Here is a 22,691-nt window from a genome sequence, read left to right on the forward strand (position 1 = left end):
TCCCTAAAAATTCGGTAATTCTTTTCTTCATAATTTGCTGTGTATGATTAGGTTTTTGGGGTTGTGAGTATGGATTCCTAGCAAGATGGATTGAGACATGATAGCGTAAAATATTACGATGACGAAAGTAACTAAGTAACTGGGGTGCCTAGGTGGCTCGGTCGGTTAAGCATCCGACTCTTGATTTCAGCTCGGGTCGTGATCTCAGCGACGGGGAGTTCAAGCCCTGCGTCCGGCTCTGCACTGTCAGTGCAGGGCCTGCTTGGGATTCCCCTTCTCTCTCTCTCTCTCTGCACTCCCCCACTTACCATCTTTCTCTCTCAAAGTAAATAAACAAACTTAAAATGAAAGAAAGTAACTAAGTGATCTATACATAGGAAGCTAGACAGGACGCTGTCTAAATGATAAATGTGAACCTTGAAGATTTCAGATGTCTCTGCCTTTCTTATCAGGCTTTTAACCTACCCTGAGTGGATTTCACCCCATCCAGCATTGCATTCTGAAATACGTTTCCAGCAGCTATAGGAAAAGGAACAATTCATGTCAGAAGGGAAATGGTATGAACATCCACTTACTTATAACTTCAGTAAAACAACTGTAACTGAGTGGGACATGTGTTCTGTCTCAGTATTAAATTTAAAAAGAAGTTATGGAAAAGAAAACTGTCTCAGTGTGACAAATATATATATTTTCTGGCAAGTAGGAGACTGACAGCTGAGGGAAACACTATTCTGTTGAAACAATCACACCTTTCCTTTTTCTGTTCACTTCCCCTTTTATTTCTTTTCCTCGTCCCCTCCAGTTTCCTTCCTTTTCTTCCTGAGGATATAGGCTGATCAACTACCTGACACTCAGATGGCAAAGCTATGGCTGAAGGGTTTGGTAAACTGCAGACTAAATCCAAATGACAATGCCTTTTCCTAATCAATTTCAGGATTTTTCAGAAAGCCCTCGACAGGTAAAAATTTTAAATTGTTCACACGGGCCACAAAACCAAGTTCCCTAGAAAGTCTTTGTGGCTTCTGTATAGCTCACCATCAATTGGCAGAGTTTCCTGCAGCTTTTTAAGCTCCTCAGCTGTGAGCTCGATCCCCATGCTTCCCAGAACTTTCTCCAGATCACTGACATGAACCTTTTTTCCTTTGAAAATACAAGAACATTAATGTCTGAGAATAATCATTCCATGAAATGGTGAAAAATTCATTCTCATTATAATGCATCCCCCCCCCATTTGAGGAAATGGAAGGGGACAATGAGACACGTCTACACAGAATTATGGGGAAGTCACATAATAGAACATAACCCCTTAGTGTTTACAAAAGGAAGGTCTTTTATTTCTGGGAACAAGTCTGCCCTGCTGAGAACAAATTTGTTTTATAATTGGCCAGCAAATTAAGATACTAGATGAAAATAGTATAAATTCAGCTATCATTTATTGTATTTATTCTTGTCTCTGAATAATGTGACTTTTTTCTTCATAATGACAATAATTTGATCCTGTCAGGGCTTTACAATGTAACTGGAATAAGTGTACAATGCACAATATAATGATTCCACAACTCTAGACCTTAATCGGTGCTCATGATAACAAATGAACTCTTAATCCCATCAATTTATTTCACTCATCCCCTCCCCCACCTCCCTTCTGGCAACAATGTGGTCTCTATAGTTCAGAGTCTAGTTTTTTTTTGGTTTGTGTTTCTGTTTTTTTTTTTTTTTGTTTGTTTGTTTTTTAAATTTTTTTTAATGTTTATTCATTTGTGAGAGAGAGAGAGAGAGAGAGAGAGAGAAATACAGAGCGTGAGTGGGGGAGGGGCAGAGAAAAAGAGGGAGACACAGAAGCTGAAGCAGCTCCAGGCTCAGAGCTGTCAGCACAGAGCCCAATGAGGGGCTCAAATTCATGAACCATGAGATCGTGACCTGAGTCGAAGTCGGATGCTTAATTGACTGAGCCACCCGGGCACCCCATTCCTTTGTTTCTTAAATTCCACATGAGTGAAATCAAACGGTATTTGTCTTTTTCTGGCTGATTTATTTCACTTAACATTGTATCCTCTAGATCTACTTAAAAGTAATTTCTTATTGAAAGATTGAGCGACATTGGCAAAAACAGCTGAGCAGTGAGTGGGTTGCTTCATGAAACTATCCTTCCACCGGAACACAATGAGTGAGAAAGAACTATCAGAATCAACTTCCTTAGAACTCTGGAAAATAGTCAAAGTTTGGTACCTCAACCAAGTGAAAGCAGAATTGAGAAAAAGGTGACTTATAGTAAGAGAGCTTTGTGGCATTTTGACCCCCTTCCCCAAACTGTTTTTGATCATCCATCCCTGTGAGCAAAATATTTTCCAGGACAAAAGTGACAGTCTCTTATTTACCTGTAAAAGGTTTCATTCCATCCATGTGCGTTCTCATTTCAACCTTCCCATGAACTGTAAGAAAATGTAAATCAAATACATAGTGGCATTCACTGAGAAATGCAAAACAGGAAGCACAATGGCATTCATTGGCTACTTTTTATCCCCCACCTACCCCAAGGAGCACAAAAGGACATGGAAAATAATCACTCTGCTTGTTATAAAGGTGCCCATTTTAACAACTGCTTTCATCCATTGTCATATGGCAAAACGCTAAAGGTGTGAGATTCAAAAGTCACCTCTTTTCATCAGACTTTGTTTTTAGCTTTACACTTTGGAAAACCAAAGATGATTTGGGCCACGCCAGGGAAAACAAAATTTAAAACTGGGATCTTATTCACCACTGTTTTAACGGGACTTTTGAAATGATCTCTTTCTTTACTGAGATTCTAATTACTATTTCCTTTCATGTTCACTGACCCAGGCAGACCAGTTTACTCTTGATTTGCATGACGTACGATTTGCTTGAGGGCAATATTCATTTTGAGCTTAACTTCCCAACTCTAATGATTTGCATAGTTTTCGTAGTAGACATAGTAGACAAATTGAATTTCATACAAATTAATATTTAAAAAGACATTAATATGGTAAAGAACAGAAATATCTCACGAATAGATGATTTTTGAGATCTATATTTTGCCAAGAAAGAAAAACGACCTAAAAAACTGTCACTGTTGGTAAGTTACTTGAAAAATTCCTGATTTTAGATTGTAAGTAATAAATTACAGTATACAGTATCTAAAAACCCCTATACCATGGAAAATTTACAAATGAAGGTCCTGGATAACTCAAAAAGATTTACTGAAGTATTAGAAGTACGCAGTGACTCTTAGCAGAAGCTGTGTGACACTTACATGTACACAATAACAAGTATTAGAACAGTGAGCAGGATAAATATACATTTATTCATTGGTTGCTAAATCTAGGCTAAACGAGAATCTTCCTTGTTTTTCTTCTGGATCTTTTGAGGCAGAACATTCCAAAAGTTATTTCTGTAGTAAAACCAATTAGTGAGGTCAGGAAAGCATGAAGATATGTGTCAGTTTTACGGGGCCACCGGAAATTCTCAGAAACAAAGATGATAACACCTATTTGGTGTAAAATTCGCTATTTAACTTGGGTCCCATTTCAACTGAATCTTGCCCTCTCCAGTAAATTCATATCTCCGTCCTGACAGACACAGTATGAGAAAAGCTTTGCCCTAAATGGGGTCTTTCTGTCCCAAATGATATAATTGGGGCTCTATGCTTGAGCCTTAATCTTTCACAAAACTTCTTTTTAAGCTCAATACTGATGGTAACTCTTCAGATGAGCAGATCACCAATAAGCAATAACTTAAAAATTTTAACTCTGGGGGTGCCTGGGTGGCTCGGTCGGTTAAGCATCCGACTTCAGTTCAGGTCGTAATCTCACGGTTCATGAGTTCAAGCCTGCATCAAGCTTGCTGCTGTCAGCACAGAGCCCACTTTGGATCCTCTGTCCACCCCCCTCTTTGTCCCAGCCCCCGCTTACGCTCTCTTTGTGTCTTTCAAAATAAATAAATTAACTTAAAAAAAATTCTAACTCTGATTTAAAGAAAAAAGGATTAATCATTCCACATGTCCATTTTATTTCATGTGTACTTTTTAATCTCACAATGATTTTCATTATGTTGGTTGATCTGAAATTATTATTTTAAAATAAGGAACAGAAATCATTGGCAATACCAGAGGATAGTTTCAAATAATTGCTATATTTCCACCCATAATTCTGCTTTTTTTAGCAATATGAAAAAAAATTCCACCATAATCTCAAATAGACAAAAAATAGTTTTCTATTATGAAAGCTGATTGTTCCATATCTAGTCTCATTCACGGATACACCATTGCAAGCAAAGAAAACAAGACAGTGAAGACCACTTGCATGGTCCTTCTAGTACACTACCAGAGGTAAAAATTAGAGAATAAATCAAATGAATTAACAAAAATATTTTTAAGGGTACACTGCTTATCTTACACAATGACGTGAATAAATGCACCTTAATAAGATGAGCAAGTATTGATTCATCTAAGGTTATATGATAGTTAAGGCATGTTCCAGACAGATACTTCTTAGCCCTACTATAACGTTCTCAGGCTGATATTTAACATTTGCTTATTTAGCTTGAGAATTCTTTTAGCCCCAATTCAGAATGTACTAAACTTGAGACTTTGTCTCTAGCCCATCAAGGGAGATTAGAGCTTTGGGAACAGTCAGTCCTTGGACCATGGAATCCAGCTCAGAATGATGGGATGTAAGCAGAGGCATAGGTGGGGCCGCTGAGCATTCAGACATTCCACACATTCAGGCCTGAGTGGTTACTGTTCCTTTTCCCCTCAAGGGTATCTGGAAAACTTGGTCCTATTCTTTTGGTGCAGGAAATAGGTCCTACACTTCATATTCCTCCTTTATCATGCTTTTTTTTTCTTTTAAGAGAGAGAGAGTGAGCGCGCGTGTGCACGAGAGAGACAGAGAGAGAGAGAGAGAGAGAAAGAGAGACAGAGAGAGAGAGACAGTCCAAAGCAGGCCACACTCTGCACAGAGTTGGATGCAGGGCTCGATCCCACATCCCTGGGACCATGACCTGGGCCGAAATCAAGAGTTGGACGCTCAACAGACTGAATCACCCAAACGCCCCTATTCTGCCTTTCTACGTGTCCTTGAAAATGGTGAGGCAAAGACAGAAATGCTATTTTAATAACCTCCCACTTAGGGGTACCTGGCTGGCTCAGGTGGTAAAGCATGCAACTCTTGATCTCAGGTTGTGAACTGAGCTCGACACTGGGCCTAGAGCTTACTTAAAAGAAATTAAAAATAATTTCCCACTTCGGGCTCTGCTCTCTTTTCTCTATAATTTTTAAAAATTTTTTCTGTGTTAAAGTTTCTTCTATTTAATGCACCCCACTCCCTTCCCTCCACAGCAGTGTCTCTCTCTAATTTTGTTCAGTTCTAATAGCGGCCTTGGCCTTGGCCATACTCCAAGTGGAAATGAAGTTACTGAAAATGTCAAGGGGCAAAACATGTTTACTTCCAGTCTGAGTCATCTTTCATGTTTTCCGTCTTCTTAATGCCAAAGTAGAGTTTTCAGAGATTCTTTTATAGAAGCTCAGATTAACCGATTCAAACGTATCTTAAATACTCACCGTCGGCTGGTAGGTCACGTGTCAGATCATTAATTTCCTCTTCTGAAAGGTTCATCCCCATAGTTTGCAAAGGAGAATCCATTTTATCGACATCAATAATCTCTCCTTGTGAAAAAGTAAAGAATACGGGGAAAACTCACTGATTCCAAAATGTGACCACTCGCATTACTCATAGTGCATTAATGATTATCAGTCTCATGGGGAAAACAAGATTTAATATAGTCTATTCACATATATCAAGGGGGTCAATAAGGATGTTAGAATTCGAATAGAAATCTTCCAGGTGAATGAGCAATTTTCAAATCTTTCACAGCAAGTGGTAAAATCAAACTGTGGCTGACAATGAGGGTTTTTGTTTTTTTTTTTCCTGAACTCCCAGATTAGATGCCTCAACTCCTGACAAAAATCGATCATCAAGTTCTGTTTCCATTTATGTGGAGGACGATGTTATTCAGACCAACCTTCCTCTGGAAACTGAAATCTTGGATAAAATGTAAAAAGCATCTCCTCAAAAGTGCTAAAGAGCTGATAAGAGAGTACGTTACTAGTGCAAAGCCTCATCAAAAGTAGGAACCTAGGGAGGTAAGCAGAGCCCTGGTACTGCTTCTGTTCTAAATATACTTGCTCCATCTGGATTTGAACTGTCATGTTGATGACCTCATGGAGTGTGGGTGATTCTGTCCAAGTGCCCAGCAGAAGCAAAGGCAAGTATTCCTTGGGAACATGCTTCCATCCTCACCCTCAAAGGTTTCTTTCTATAATTTTCCAAGGAAAATAGCTCACACTCAAAAGAATCAAACACAGAGCGAAACAAGCTACTTGAGAGAGAATAAGCAGAAATAACAGGCAGCAGCAACATGCTCATAAAAACTTTAGATTTAGAAGTTATCAGGCACAATGAGAAAAAATGAAATCTGGCCTTTTGTAGCAACGTGGATGGAACTGGAGAGTGTGATGCTAAGTGAAATAAGCCATACAGAGAAAGACAGATACCATATGGTTTCACTCTTATGTGGATCCTGAGAAACTTAACAGGAACCCATGGGGGAGGGGAAGGAAAAAAAAAAAAAAAAAAAGAGGTTAGAGTGGGAGAGAGCCAAAGCATAAGAGACTGTTGAGAACTGAGAACAAACTAAGGGTTGATGGCGGGTGGGAGGGAGGAGAGGGTGGGTGATGGGTATTGAGGAGGGCACCTTTTGGGATGAGCACTGGGTGTTGTATGGAAGCCAATTTGACAATAAATTTCATATATAAATAAAAAATAAATAAATAAATAAATAAATAAATAAATAAATAAAGAAGTTATCAGTCACAAGTTACAAAACTATTGTGCTTCCTATGTGTAAAGCAATGGAAAACAAGCTAAAAGTATCTGCATCTGCAGGAGATAGGAAACAATACAAAATGACCCAGGATAGCCGAAAAAGAGAAAAAAATGCTTAGAAATGAAAAGAAGGGGGAAAGAGGAGGAAGGAGGGAGGAAGGAAACAAGACAGCTGTATGGGAACATGAAGGGGACCTTGAACCACATGGAACTCATCCTCTACCCACTAGTGAATCTAGGGCTGCGGGAAAGTCCTTTGGGACAATCCTTGGTTTAGTGCCAAGTAGCGGTGGTGTGTCTTTCCCGAGCTTCCTAGTGGGCAGCTCACGGTGTCTATGGGGCACTCTTACTGGTGCACACCGTGCATATGGCATTGTCTGCACCCACGGAGGCCGGAGCTACAGCCAAGTGGGTACATCACCACGTGGTTAAATCTTGACTCACAATAACGCGGATCTGTATTGAATGTGGAAGATTTCGATGTTAAAGTTGAAAGGGTAGTCAGTATTTCTATACCACAGAAAACAAGAAATAAGGGTGCATGATATGCTTTCATATTTCTTCATTATGTTGGGATTTAAACTTGGCACAACAGTAAACACGTACATGTGATAAGTCCTCTCATAATACAAGTGGTTTTCAAACCCTAACAAATCAATCTTCTCACCAGGAAATATGTTACACAGCAAATGGAAAATGAAAGAAAAAAAAAAAAAAAACAAGACAAATACACTCCTACTAAAAGTCACACAAAAAAGATGTTTCTATAAAGAACAGCCAGAACTGGGCGGGGTGGACAAGGGAGCGTGTGTGTGTGCGTGTGTGTGTGTGCGTACAAGGGCTGAGGAGTGAGGGGTTAGGTCTACTCATATCAAAAGACTATAAAGCTGTTATACTCAACACAATTTAGAGCATGAATAAGCAGACCAATAGAACAGAATGGAAATTCTCAAAATAGACAAGTGCACATAGAAATCAAGTATATAGTTAGGATGGCATCTCAAATTCAAGGATGTGGTGACAGACTTTTAAATAAATGATTTGGGACACCTGTAGAGCCGTTTTCAAAAAGATAAACTAGATTTGTATTTCCCGATGGAATGCAATGTGAAATAAACAGTATTACTTATGAAGTATTCTTGTCAAAAAATGTTGAAGATGAAAATAATTAAGCCATCAGAGCTGACTCCTGGTTTATGAGGAATACGGACAACAGAGAAACGAGAGATGAGAAAACAGACAAAAACGGGTAAATTTAGTAGATGGGAAATTTTTCTTTTTTTAGTATATAGAAATGCTACCAGACGATCGGCAACCCAGTTTCTAAAAAAAAAATCAGTGCCTAAAAAGAAAAGACAAAGAAGGTAGAGGAATAGCTGTAGAGTACGTGAGATTTAAGTGTCATAATAGATGCAGTGTGTAAAGCTTGTTGGGTTCTTTATTTGAATAAGCTCACTGTAAAAAATATTTTAAAGAAGGGAAATTTAAAAATAAACTGTATAATGGTATTGCAGTCATGTAAAAAAATCCATACTTTTTAAAAAAAAATTTTTTTTTTTAACGTTTTATTTATTTTTGGGACAGAGAGAGACAGAGCATGAACGGGGGAGGGGCAGAGAGAGAGGGAGACACAGAATCGGAAACAGGCTCCAGGCTCTGAGCCATCAGCCCAGAGCCCGACGCGGGGCTCGAACTCACGGACGGCGAGATCGTGACCTGAGCTGAAGTCGGACGCTTAACCGACTGCGCCACCCAGGCGCCCAAAAAAATCCATACTTTTAAGAAGATGTATACTGAAGTATATAAGGACTAAATGAAAATTTGCTTTGAAATAAATAAGAGGGGCGCCTGGGTGGCTCAGTCGGTTGAGCATTGGACTTCGGCTCAGGTCGGGATCTCGCGGTTTGTGAATTCGAGCCCCGCGTCAGGCTCTGTGCTGACAGCTCAGAGCCTGGAGCCTACTTTGGATTCTGTGTCTCCTTCTCTCTGCTTCTTCCCCGTTCATGCTCTGTCTCTGTCTGTCTCTCAAAAATGAATTAAATAAATAAATAAGAAGCAAGTGAGATGAATCTTCATAACTGTTGAATCTAGGTTCATTCTATTATTCTTTATTCCTTATCATTCATTATATTATTCTTCCTACTTTGTATATATTTGGAAATGCTCATTAGAGCCAAAAGGCAGAAAGAACCCAGATGCCCATCAAAGGATGAGTGAATAAACACAACATATACACATACAACAGAATGTGTTATTAGGCAACAAAAAGGAATGAAATTGTATACGCATGTTCACAGAACATATTCACCATCACTAAAATGTGGAAGCAACTCGAGTATCCACTGATGGATGAATGAATATATATACCTATAGTAGAATATTATTCAGTCTTAAGAAGGAAGGAAATTTTGACATATGTTACAACCTGGATGAAACATGAGGACAGTAGGGTAAGTAACATAAACGAGTCACGGAAATAGACACTGCATGATTCCACTTATATAAGGTATTTAGATTAGTCAAAACCATACAGACAGAAAGTAGAAGGGTGGCTGTCAGGGGCTCGTGGGAGGGGACAATGGGAAGTGTTTTCGTTTTTGTTTTTGTTTTTAACGGTTATTTACTTTTGAGACAGAGAGAGACAAGGCATGAACGGGGGAGGGGCAGAGAGAGAGGGAGACACAGAATCGGAAACAGGCTCCAGGCTCTGAGCCGTCAGCACAGCGCCCGACGCGGGGCTCGAACTCACGGACCGTGAGATCGTGACCTGAGCCGAAGTCGGACGCCTAACTGACCAAGCCACCCAGGCGCCCCTAATGGATACAGAGTTTTAATTTTACAAAATGAAAAGAATTCTGGAGACGGATGGTGGTAGTCATTGCACAAAAAATGTGAAGGTGCTTAATAACACTGAACTGGACACTTAAAAATGGTTAAGGTAGTAAACTTTATGTTATGTGCATCTTACCACCATAAATAAATTGGAAAAAAGGAAGAATGGAATACTGATACGTGCTACAATATAGATGAACCTGAAACCGTCATACTAAGTGAAAGAAGCTAATCATAAAGACTACATACTATCCCGCTTATATGAAATGTCCAGAATAGGTAAATCTATAGGGACAGAAAATAGATTAGTAAGTTGCCTAGGGCTCGTAGGGTGGTGGGGAGAGAATAAAAGGGTGATAGCTAAAGGATATAGGGTTTCGTTTTGGGGTGTTCTGGGTATTCACAGAGTCCTTTGATAAAGCTACTAACTATAATGAAATTGTAATTAGTCCCAATAAAGTAAATGATAACCCAAAAAGGGACATTCGGTGCCTCAGACTAGAAGGACATGGGGGTAGAATGGGGAGACGACAAAGAAGAAATTGGAAGAAAATAAGGGAAGTTTCGGTCTCGATCTCTGCATTGTCTATGAAACCATCTTTCTACCATGTCACTGAGACTTGAACAGACTGCAACAGATTACAAGGTTCCTTGAGCGGAGCACCTGGGTGGCTCAGTTGGTTAAGTGTCTGACTCTTGATCTCAGCTCAGGTCATGATCTCATGGTTCGTGGAATTCAGTCCTGCGTTGGGCTCTGTGCTGACAATGCAGAGCCTGCTTGGGATTCTCTCTCTCTCTCCTCGCTCTCTGACCCTCCCCCACTCTCTCTGTCTCTCAAAAATAAACTTTAAAAAGAAAGAAAAGTCCTATAAAACTTACAACACACAATATTTGAGTGGGAAAATTGATCTGAAGACATAAATCTGAGTATTTTGAGGATATAGGGATGATGGGGGAAAGGAAGTTTTTTCAGAGAGTGTTAAATGAAATAATGAACTACAAACAGAACTTCATTCTGCTCCCTGGAGTTTATAAAAATGAAGAAATAGGACTTTTACATTAGGAATTAATCCCTCCTTAAGATCTGCAAATATCTTCTGAGTGCTTTAGAAATTCTGGTATGCGTGTTCACAAGCGCTAACTCCCTTCAAAGACACAGTTATTTCTAAAATCCTCACCATTAAGTAGCAGGTTTTCGGTCAGCTTTTTCTGTTCCTTTTCTGGGAGCTTAATCCTCATTTCCCCCAGAATGCTGTCCAAATTACCCACATTACCCTTCCCACCTTAGGAACGCAATAGGGATGGGAAATAAGAAAAATGGAATGTTTCTACAATATTAAAAATGCATTCGTTTCTGTGTATTATTAACTTAATTAGCCCGTGCTAAGGATATGAAAAAAGAGAGAAAGTGTAATTTATGTCTTCATAGTATCATTTAACATTTTAAATAGGAGTACCAAGACTCATTTGACTTTTCTAATTATCTGGAAAAATTTAATAGGATGGGTAAAACTAGAACCTGTCGCCTTTCACCTTATCTTGGGACAACTTGAGACAGCAAAAGGTGCCTAAGGTATATTTTAGCACCTTAGGGCTATTAGACCACAGATCTCATTGCTACAGACAAGAACAGGAGCCATTCTCATTTTCCTGAACTCCCAGGTCACTTCCACTGAACCATTGCCAGTACTTCACTTCAATGTCTGCGGTATAGACCTAGATTTGATTTTCCAATTTAAGATGCTTTTTCATCTTACTTCCATGCTCCCTATCCCTCTGACTCTTCTCTGGCCTTTTGTGGCCTGTGGAAACCTCAGCATTACTTATGATTCACAGTGAAAGAAGTTGTTGATATAATAAACTTAATATAAGTTTTTAGGATAGCATTCATTTCTATTTAGAGATGTGTTCTGTGAGTTTTTAAAATGTCTTCTTAGTGCCAAATTAGTGGCTTTCGAGAGTCTTTCCATCACTTCCTAAGCCCAAGATTTCCCAAGTGGTTCAATGCTATATTAAATGCGCAGCATTAATTTGTAGATTCTGTCTCATATTTTTAGGTTCCTTTTCTGTAAGATTCAACCTCATGTTTTCCAGAACAGTGATTGTTGTTATATCAACATGATTGTTGATATCAATCATCCTCACCCCTAGGAAACTGAAAGAAATAACACCAAAATGTAGTCACTCTTAAATGTGACCAAAACTATTAATTCGTGGATAATATATAGTTACAAGTTCTAGCACAAAAAACATAGCTAACTACATTGTTCAAATATTTAAAATATGTTCAATAATAGAGTTAGAATAAAATATCTTCCTTTGGTCAGTCCATAGAGCAGAAAGCTTTAAAGGTAATCGGTGAGCTACTCAGTGAAATACACTAGTGGGGATAACAAATTTCATCCTTCCATCCAATAAGCATGATTTTTTTGTGGATGATACCCAGAGAAAAATATCTTTTTCTGAGTAAATTTCTTTAACCATTACTAATTTTTTTGTTTATTAATCACTTTTCAGACTAGACTTATTTTCTTCTTTGCCACAAATTATAAACTTTTCAATAAGTTATGGAACTCTATCCCCCAGGATAGAACATACATTGTCTGCAAAAGTATGGGCGGATTAAAAGAAGCATAAATATGCTATCAAAATATCTGAAAAGTGGCAAGTATCAAAATTTAACATCTTATGTATATTTTCATCTTTAAAGGCCTTCATTGCACAGCAAAGGAAACCATCAACAAAACAAAAAGGCAACTACTGAATGGGAGAAGGTGTTTGCAAATGATATATCCAGTAAGGGGTTAAAATCCAAAATATGCAAAGAACTCATACGACTGAACACCGAAAAATGACAAATAATCCAATTTAAAAATGGGCAGAGCACATGAATAGACTTTTCCAAAGAAGACATGTAGATGGCCCACAGACACATGAAAAGATGCTCAGCATCACTAATCATCAGGAAAATGCAAATCAAAACCCAATGAGATATCACTTCACACCAATCAGAATGGGTAGTATCAAAAAGATAAATAATAAGTCCTGGTGAAGGTGAGGAGAAAAGGGAGCCCTTGTGCACTATTGGTGGGAATGTAAATTGGTGCAGCCACTCTGGAAAATAGGAAGGAGGTTCCTCCAAAAACTAAAAATAGAAGTACCATATGGTCTAGTAATTCCACTTCTGGGTATTTACAAGAAAAAAATGGAAACGCTAATTTGGCAAGATACTATGCCGTTTTGTTTGCTGCAGCATTACTTACAATAGCCAAGACGGGGAAGCAACCTAGGTGTCCATTAACCGATGAATGGATAAAGAAGAGGTGGTACACATACACATAACGGAATACTACTCGGCCGTAAAAAAGAATGAAATCTTGCCATTAATGACAACATGGATGGACCTGGAGGCTATTATGATAAATGACGTAAGTGAGACAGAGAAATACAAATATCATATGATTTTGCTTACTTGTGGAATCTAAAAAGTATAACAAACAAACAACAGACTCATAAATAGAGAGAACAGGTGGTTGCCAAAGTAGAGGTGGGTGGGGGATTAGGTGAAATAGAAGATTAAGAGGTGCAAACTTCTAGTTATAAAGAAAATAAGTCAGAGGGATGAAAAGTATAGCATAGGGAACAGAGTCGATAATGTAATAACTATGACAACAGAAGGCAACTACACTTACCATGGTGTTTCATAATGTGTGTAATTGTTGAATCGCTATGTTGTCCACACGAAACTAATGTTATATGTCAGTTATCCTTTTAGAATAAATTAATGAAAAAGGCCTCTGTGCCAACCATCAGCCTATCCTGATAGATGTATCAGCTTTAAGAAGCATACAAATCAAAATCTCACCAAAATTCGTTATTAAGCAACAGAGAAGCCATCATTTCACAAAGTCAGACTTTACCTTTCCATACAGTACAAATATACTCTCAATGATTTTTAAAAATATATGAAACGGAGAAAATAAGGCCACTCTTCATTCACTGGCACCTAAGGCACTTATTGCTGGCCCTCTAACAGGCAGAACCCCTCCCATCCATTTATTCTTTGTAATTTCTCATTTATTTCCATTTCATACTTTTCAATGCCTTCCTTTTCCTCTTCTCATTTTAAAATTTCAGAATCACAGTGTATTCAAGAATAATAGCCAGGATTTCTCAACCATGGTCGCAGGATTTCTGACTAAAGCCACCTCATTCCCAACTAAGAATGAGAGGACCCCGTAGGTATGTCTTCGTAAGAGAAAACAGTCATTACCTTGTAAAAGATTTTTTTGGACAATCTTTTTCACTTAGATATGAAATAGAATTGTTAGAGAAATTCTCACCATCGACTGGCAGATTGTTCACCAACTCTCCCTGTTTCTTATCTTTGAGTTCTATCCCCATGTTTCCTGGAACTTTTTTCATGTCATTGACCTCAACCTCTCCTTCAAAGCAAAAGAAGGGAGACTTCTGGTATTACTGTGAATGATGTCGTGATTCCACACAATTAAAAAAAAAAAATTGCCTTTGTAGCATTACAGCTAACTGCTGAATGAAAAGAGACCCAGCCTAAAAAATAGGCCTTTGGGCCTACAGAGGTTTCTTGTTATTTCTAGTATAATCTCTGAATGATAGGCAGGGCAACAGAGCATGCGATTATGAGTATAAACTTCGCAGTGCATTAGAATGATACAGATTGCTGATCTAAATAGTTTTCTCAGCACTTTTATTGCTTTGAGATCGCCTCTAACTTTACCAAAACTTTCCTTCACTTTTTACTGTGTTAAACTGGAATTTAGCTTTCCGCCATAAAAGAAGGTATGCTAATTATTGGCAGAGATTTCAGATAATGACTTGGGAAACAACAAAGAGCGCTGAAGTTTTATTGCTAAAAGTTCTGATAATCTATTATCTAACTGTAGGCATTTATACATAAACATTTTTATAAGATGTGTAAGACAGATTTTAAAAGTCCATGCAATCATGATGTGGAAAGAGCATTATATTGTAATTTAGTGGAAAGAATTTGGTTCTTAGATTTCTAGTAGCATCTTACTCTTAGTTGTTATTCTATTACCTGTTTTGGCTTTTATTCCATCCATTCCATCCATTAAGATACCAACATCAAAGTTCCCATTAGCTGTTAAAAAAAAAAAAAAGACTTAGTTGGGATCCAGAAAATGATAGATAGAGCTTTAGAATGAAAACATAAAGTACCCATACTGTAAAAAAGCTTAAGGCAGAGTCCAGTATTTCCACTATTTTATTTGAGTCCATTTTTAATTTTTAATTTCAGGCTTTCTGGGGTTCAATTTGTATTTGCAAAATGGACTCGGAGTCTAGGAAAAACATTTTATGATGCCACACTAGTTCATAAACTCTACAGGACAGTTCATGCTCTCTGTGTTCATCTTTGTTCTGGCAGGGACAAGACTCATGCAGGTACCAAGAGTAAAAGAAGTAAAGGCCATAATTCTCATCTCTTGTCTTTTACTAACATACTTTCTCCTCTTCTTTCTTAATCACTGCGTCCATTTCAGTATGGCTGCTGACTAATTATTACTCTACCACTGCAGTAATTGCTATTAGTTCTTTATGACTCCAAATAATTATTATTTTTTCTTATTCTTTTCTGCTCTTTTCAGTTTATCTCTTGATTCATCTTTCCATACTCATGAATTATTCATTTATTAATTCATACATAAAGGGAGACAGATATAAAGCCTCACTCCAAGGAACCACCAAACAGACCAAATAATGACAGTTCTTAGGCAATAAGGCTTTGAAAGAGCTCCAGTTCCCCTCTGCTCCCTCCAGTGGTTTCCAGGCTACTAGCTTTCACTGCAAATAGAAAATGTTATTTTTCAAGGCTATTACGGAGCTGTAAGACAGAGGATGGGAATAGGGCAAATTAAAATATCACAAAGCTCACTATTCTTACTGAGATTCAGTCTTTTTTCTCTTAAATCCTCCCAGATTGCAGCAAACCTTTGGTTAATTTCCAGTTCTGAAAATGTTAATTTTGACCATTTTTGCCAGTTTGCTCATTGCTCTTATGGAGGAGAGAGTTTTTCGGTGGTTCCTATTCTGCCTTTTATCTGACATCCCCAAGTGAGTTTCTGAAGCTAAAAATAACCTCTGGCAATTGTTGATAGTCCCACTTAGTTATTTTTTTCCAGATGTCCCAGGGAAACTTAAAAGCATAAAGAAAATAAGCAAATAAAAAACTAACTACATGTTTTTCATTGGTACACAGTAGTACTTGAAAATTAAGGAATGATTCAATAAAAATATCTTTTGGGGAAAAAAAAAACTCACCCTATCAGAAGGGTATAAAACCCATGGCAAAGACATAACTAAATAGTATATGAATCATGTGAAAAAAAATATTTTTTCAGGTAAGAGGCAGTATTCAGTAAAATGTTTCTAGGTGATATTGCTTGACCTCAGTGGATTGTGCTCAGCTAAATATATTCTTTTTTGGTTTATTTAAAGTGGGGATTACTTTGTGATGCATCACACTTCAATCCTAATATTTTATTTAATACATACAATACTGACCTTGAATCGTGAAGTCTGGTCCAAGGATATGATGATCCATGCCTATATAGAAGTGGCAAAAATGTCATTCATATTGGCTGAAACCAAAGCCCTTGTTCCTGTGAAAACTACTAACCTGACTGAGGCCCCAGCAACATTCTCAGCCTCTACTAGAATACTAAGAATTGTGATACACTAGACATTAAGTTCCTTGGGTCAAGGACTATGTCTGTATTTCGTGGTCATTGTATTTCTGGCACTGAGCAGAATACATGCTATATAGTGCTCAGTAAATATTTGTTAAATAAACGAATAAGTATCAACTTTAGATTAATATATTGAGAGAAAAAATAATTCTTATTTCAGCTACATAAGTCCTATAAAAAATGTCAGCTGCAAAACCCAAATTTTCATGAAGGCATAATGATATCTAAATCACTCACCATCAACTGGTACATCTGAAGCATCTGAAGCAACTCGTACATCATTAAGTTCCTCAGCTGTAAGTCTGATTGCCATGTTTTCAAGAATAGAGTCAAGGTCATGGTCATCATCTTGCAACCCAACAAAAGAGAAAGATACGAGGATATTAAAATAAAAATCAAAATATAATATAAATTCCTAATGTATGGTGGTATCAATTTCATCATAAAAAAAAGAGGCTAAGGACATTTAAATTTTTAAAGAGAAATACTAATGGACTAAAATTATCTATTCATTTATACCCAAAATATCCCACACTGAAGATAAGCTTACATAACACAATACATCAGAATAAGGCTGAGACACCACTCAGGTTAATTTTAGCAGCAAAAACTGCAAATATAATAGTTATTTTTTATATAAACATTTATACAAGGAGATTCAGTTTGGTCACTGTATTTCAAGATATACTATCTTAAATTTTTATAGCTGGGCCTAAATTTTATTATTTCCACATCAAAAATCTAGGTAAACCTAAATATTTAGAACACCTTTTAAAAACAAGACAGAAAATTATTTAATCAGTAGGAACATATGTGTGTATTAAAACTAATCATGGAAATATATATGAGAATGGCAGGGGGCAATATTTAATAAGAAAAAAAGCAAAACACAAGAGTCTCAATCTGACATCTTTATTTGAATCTCACTCACCTTTTACATCTTCTGCACAATTCAGCAAACTAGTCTTATATATTTTTCTACTAGCTGTAGCTGCAAGAAACACATAATTTAGGTCATAGAGAAAATATCTAGACATGCTAAAACAATATCAAATATCCAAGTTCAGAAATATACAGCATAAAATAATTTGCTCCTAAAATTTACCTAGTATCTTCTAGAAATAATAAAACAAAAAATGTAAACGAAATTCTTAATATGGTAAATCAATTCTTTAGCACCTGAGACAATTATTAATATTTGCCAGGCCAAAGCAAAAACACTTCCTTATGTTGTGTTTTTTCTGAGTCCACATTTTTCCCCCTCTACTAGTAAGGATAGTTCTACATCTCTCCTCGTCCTCCTCCTTTGTCCTAGAGGTCTTAACCCAAGGCATCTCAATGGAAGGAAAAATAACTATCAATATTCCTTAGTCCAGATGGCAAGACTGATGATTGATGAGCCTCTTGATTTTGACATATTTTTAAATGGCAATTTATGTATTCCTAAATATGAAAAATAATTATCTTTAGAATTATGGATATTTTTAACTCTAACTTCTAAGTGATCTAGAATAAACATGGAGATTTGGATTATACAAAATTTGTAGGCTATAATTCTAATTCCCTCAAGATTCTACCTGATACTTGCAATGGCTGAACAACTCCCTGGATGACTATATTAACTCTCTTGAAGACTATTCTGATATTTGAAATGCCCACCATTAATTGGAAGTAATTTCTTTAGCTCCGAATGCTCTGGTGAGGACTCTATCCCCATATTTTGCAAGACATTTTCCAGGTCACTGAGGTCAACTTCTCCTCCTGCAGAACAAAAGAAGTAGAGAAAGATGACACTTTAAAAAATAGCATAATTTCCAGTTATTAAAGAGAAATAAAGCATAATGATACCTGCTAAAAAATAAGCAGTCAGCTACAGACACAAAATGAACAGTGTTTCTTTAACACTGGCAAAAGAGATGCTCCCATAATAATGGTTATAAAGTAATATTTCACAATTGAATAAGGTTCATATAACTTAAAAATTATTAGAATAATAAAGATGATCGGTACAAATAACTTAATATAGGGTATGGAAATTAAGCTAGAAATCAATAGCAAAAGCTACTAGGAAACTCCCCTAACTTTGGAAACTAAAGAATGCCTCTCTAAATAAATCATGTGTCAAAAAAATAAACCAAACTGGAAGTTAGAATATTTTGAATTGAGTAAAAATAATAATATTACATATTAAAACTTAAAGGATATGGTAAGGTTGTGCTGAGGGAAATTCACAGCCTTAAATGCATGTAATAGAAAAGATGAAAAGATCAATAACCCAAGGTTCTATCTTAAAAAGTTAGGAAAGAACAGCAAATTAAACCCCTCAAAAGGAGAAGAAAAGTTCTAAGGACAAAAGCAGAAACTACTGAAATGAAAAGCAAACTTTAAATAAAATCAATACAGCCAAATGTTGGGTTTTGGAAAGACCAACAAAAGTGATACATACCCGCACTAAGACTGACAAAGGAAAAAAAGAGAGAAAGCACAAAGAATAAATATTTCTAATGACAAAAAGGACATTACTAAGAATAGCCAAGAAGAGTTTAGAGAAGTAAATAAAATTGGGAGGATTTATGCTTCAGATATCAAGACAGATTAAATCTACATTAAAAGAGTAGGTATACTGGTGCAAGGACCAGCAGATAGACCAAAGAACAAAAAGAATAAAAAGTCCACACGTTTATTATCTTTGATTTATGAAAAAGCTAGCCTTACATTAAAGTAGGGAAAGGATCATCTTGTCAATAAATGGTGAATATCCATTTAGAAGAAAAAGGGACCCTTATCCCACATCATGTAGAAAAATCAATTGAGTGGATTATAGATCTAAATGTGAAAGGAAAATAATAAAGCTCCCACAAGATAAAATAGGAGACGTTTTCATGACCGCGGTGTATGGAAGGATTTCTTCAACAGGCTCCCAAACATTCTAACTATAAAAGAAAAAAGGTTGACTAATTCAACTACGTGTCAAAGAGAAACTTTTGTTCATCAGAAGATAAAATACAAGAGGAGACACCACACAGCACTGCCAATGCCCCCGCGGAGAAGCTGAGATCACCACCGAATTTGAAATATTTAAAGTGGATTCAAAATTGTTTCAGTAATGCAGACAATTAAGTGCGTTGTTGTGGGTGACGTTGCTGTTGGTAAAACATGACTCCTGATATCCTACACAACAAACACATTTCCGAGGATGTACCGACTCTTGGTGACAACTATGCAGTCACCATTATGATCGATAGGGGGCCATACACTCTTGGACTTTCTGATACTGCGGGGCAAGAGGACTATGACAGATTACAACTGCCAAGTTATTCTACAAACGTATTTCAATGTATCTACGAATACATTTCTACAAATGTATTCCAGTCTGTTATTCAGTGATCTCTGCCTCCTCATTCGAAAATGTGAAGGAAATGTGGGTGCCTGAGATAACTTACCACTGTCCCAAGACTCCTTTCTTGCTTGTCGGGACCCAAATTGATCTTAAAGATGACTCCTCTACGACTGAGAAACCAAGAACAAAGAGAAGTCTATCCCTCCGGAGACTGCCGAAATGATGTGAAAAGCTGGCCCATGACCTGAAGGTGGTCAAATATGTGGCGGGTTCTGCACTCACAGAAAGGCCTAAAGAATGTATGTGACGAGGCAATATTGGCTGGCCTGGGGCCTCCAGAACCAAAGGAGAGCTGCTGCTATGAACAACTCTCCAGAGCCCTTTCTGCACTGCTGGTGTCAGCATTGTACTAAAAGCAATGTTAAACTAAAGATGAAAAATTCAAATTCATTTCTGCAATAATGACAAGTGCCTTGCACCTACAAACATGCACTTGTGTGAGACAAGGCCCATAGGTATGATTCCCTTCCCTTTCTCAATATTAGTTAATTCAGTAATTGTGTATTGTCAGAAAGGGATTAGTACTAGGTTTTTATCTTGTTGTTTCAAAAATATTTTTTTTGTTGTTTAAAAGCAAGGCATGCTTGTGATGACTCTGTAATTGACGAATTTGGGTTGTTAAAGCTACTCCCAGGCTCCATCCACTCTCGAGTTGCAAATATTTATGTGCCCAACATGAAAGCAGCCAAATCCATAAAGCAACTATTAATAGATATGTAAAGGAAGAAATTGATAGCAATGAACTAACAGTAAAGGACTTTAACATCCCACTTATACCAAATATATAAAGCAACTATTATTCTGGAGAACAATCTGGGAAATCCAGTTTTTTTCTTTTACCTTTATTGGCGGGGAGGAGAGAGTATGTGGGCATTTGTTTTTATTTAGTCATGCTTTTTAAATTCATTAGCCACTGGACAGCTCTTAGGGGGAAGAGGATGGACTGACTCCACATTCCATTTCCTAGATCAAGTTTAGAACACTTGTCCCCCACCTGGTGCTCTTAGGAAGGAGTATAGTAAATGCCTCATTTAATAACATACTCATAGTTAAAAGTTGCCTTTTCTCTCCACCCATGAGTAGGCCCAGTACTGGATGAAATTCCTGAAAGTAGGGAGAACCTGTCTGGCCCCTCCTCTTTTCTAGGATGTACTCTATATGTGACTGTGACTTTCAGGGAAATTTGATTGCCATATGCTATTTTTTTGACGTTACTTTCTAACTTCTTTCACTGATAAATGAAGAAAAGTGTTTTGGGGGGTATTTTGAAATACATCCAATGGATTGAGTGTGTAATTAAAAAACATTTTTCCCTATCAAAAAAAAAGACGATAAAATATAAGTGAAAAGTCAAACTATACAGCAAGATATTTATAGTTTATATAACCTGCAAGGGACTTGTATCTAGAGTACATTAAAAAAAAAAACAAACAAACAGGTAAAAGATAAACGAAAAATGCAATAGGAATTTCTGGGAAAGATGGCAAGGTAGGAGGATCCTAAGCTCATTTGTCTCATGGATACCCCTCGATACACCCATATCAGTGTAACCAACCCAGAAAATAACCTGAAGACTGTCAGAACAGACCCCCCCCAGTTAATTGAAGAGAAGAGGCCACAATGAAAAGAATGGGAGGAATAATGGAGATGTGGTTAGAACCAGACCCCCAGGAAAACCAACCACAAATGTGAGGGACGCCACAAGCACGGAAAAGGGAGAGGAAGAGATCTCCTACCAGGCACCCCAGACATGGGTGACCTGCACTGTAAAGACAAACCCCCATAATATTTGGCTTTGAAAGACAGAGGGGCTTAACTTTTTTTTTTTTTAACTTTTACAATCACTGGAGCTTAACACCTAGAATTTTAAAAATCAGTTGGCTTGGCTCTGGGAGAGCTGGAGGGCAAGAGGAAACAGTCTCCATCCTTAAAGAGACAGCATAACAAACAGCCCTGCAGGGATCCAGCATAGAAGTGGCAGTTTGAAAAGTGGCTGGGATATAGAGAAAGGAGATTTATTTACTAATCTCAGAACTTCTCCTGGAAGGGCAGGGATCTTTAGGAGACTTCTCCAAGAATAAAAGACCTGGCAGGCACCATTTCTCTCCCCTACCCCCACCCTAATCCAGATACCCAGACAGCTGCAGGAACCAGCTGGAACACTTGCCATGTAGCTTGCTAACACCGCTTGACCCACCCCTGCATTCTCCTGCAGACTGCCCCCTCCAACCATCCCCACTGGGCAGGAGTCCATCCAAAGCAGCACTAGATGCCTCTCATTTTGTAAGCAGCAGGCAGCTCCAACACTGTCCAGGACCACTCCCAAGTGACTCTTGCCCTGGGAGAGGGAACATAATCACACACATCAGTTTGACTATATTCCCAGCTCTGGGATGGGTACAGACCTCTGACTGCCAGCTCTACCCACCAATGAAGATCTCACAGCGGGCAGCAGAAAGTGAGCACCCTGATGTTTGGTGCAACCACAGCTCTGGCAAATGGGGTGAGGGCAGGCATCTGGTCTGACCCAACTCAAGCCCAAGGTGGCCCCAGACTGGCCCTTTAGCATCACAGGGACCAAACCTTGTCCACAACAGGCAAAGAAGGCCATTGCAGATGACAACTGATGGCAAACATGACTCAACAATCACAGCCCTAGGGCATGCAACACCCAGAGAAGACAGCTGAAATGCTAGTTTTTGGTGAACAGGGGACATTACACAACAGGACACTACAGGGCCTCTTCTTCATAAGACCGCTTTTTTCAAGATCAGGGACATAGCTGACTTTCCCAATACATAGAAACAGACA

General features: G+C 37.9%; 1 protein-coding gene across 1 annotated transcript; it reads right to left on the minus strand.

Moving 5' to 3' along the window:
* Nucleotides 1-448: 448 nt before the first annotated feature.
* LOC147571605 (uncharacterized) lies at nucleotides 449-22,218 on the minus strand (the record flags this gene model as incomplete). The annotated part of the gene is made up of 11 exons (XM_086696216.1): nucleotides 449-519; nucleotides 1,036-1,140; nucleotides 2,379-2,432; nucleotides 5,579-5,683; nucleotides 16,296-16,337; nucleotides 16,718-16,828; nucleotides 17,412-17,471; nucleotides 18,140-18,241; nucleotides 18,927-18,937; nucleotides 19,924-20,246; nucleotides 22,048-22,218. Coding segments are annotated over 11 exons (1,155 nt in total), but the record flags the coding sequence as incomplete, so codon positions are not given.
* Between the last annotated feature and the right edge of the window lie 473 nt (nucleotides 22,219-22,691).

The sequence above is a fragment of the Puma concolor genome, unplaced genomic scaffold (genome assembly GCF_028749965.1).
Source record: "Puma concolor isolate L17-30 unplaced genomic scaffold, mPumCon1.1.hap2 unalloc_scaffold_168, whole genome shotgun sequence".
NCBI classification, from domain to species: Eukaryota; Metazoa; Chordata; class Mammalia; order Carnivora; family Felidae; genus Puma; species Puma concolor.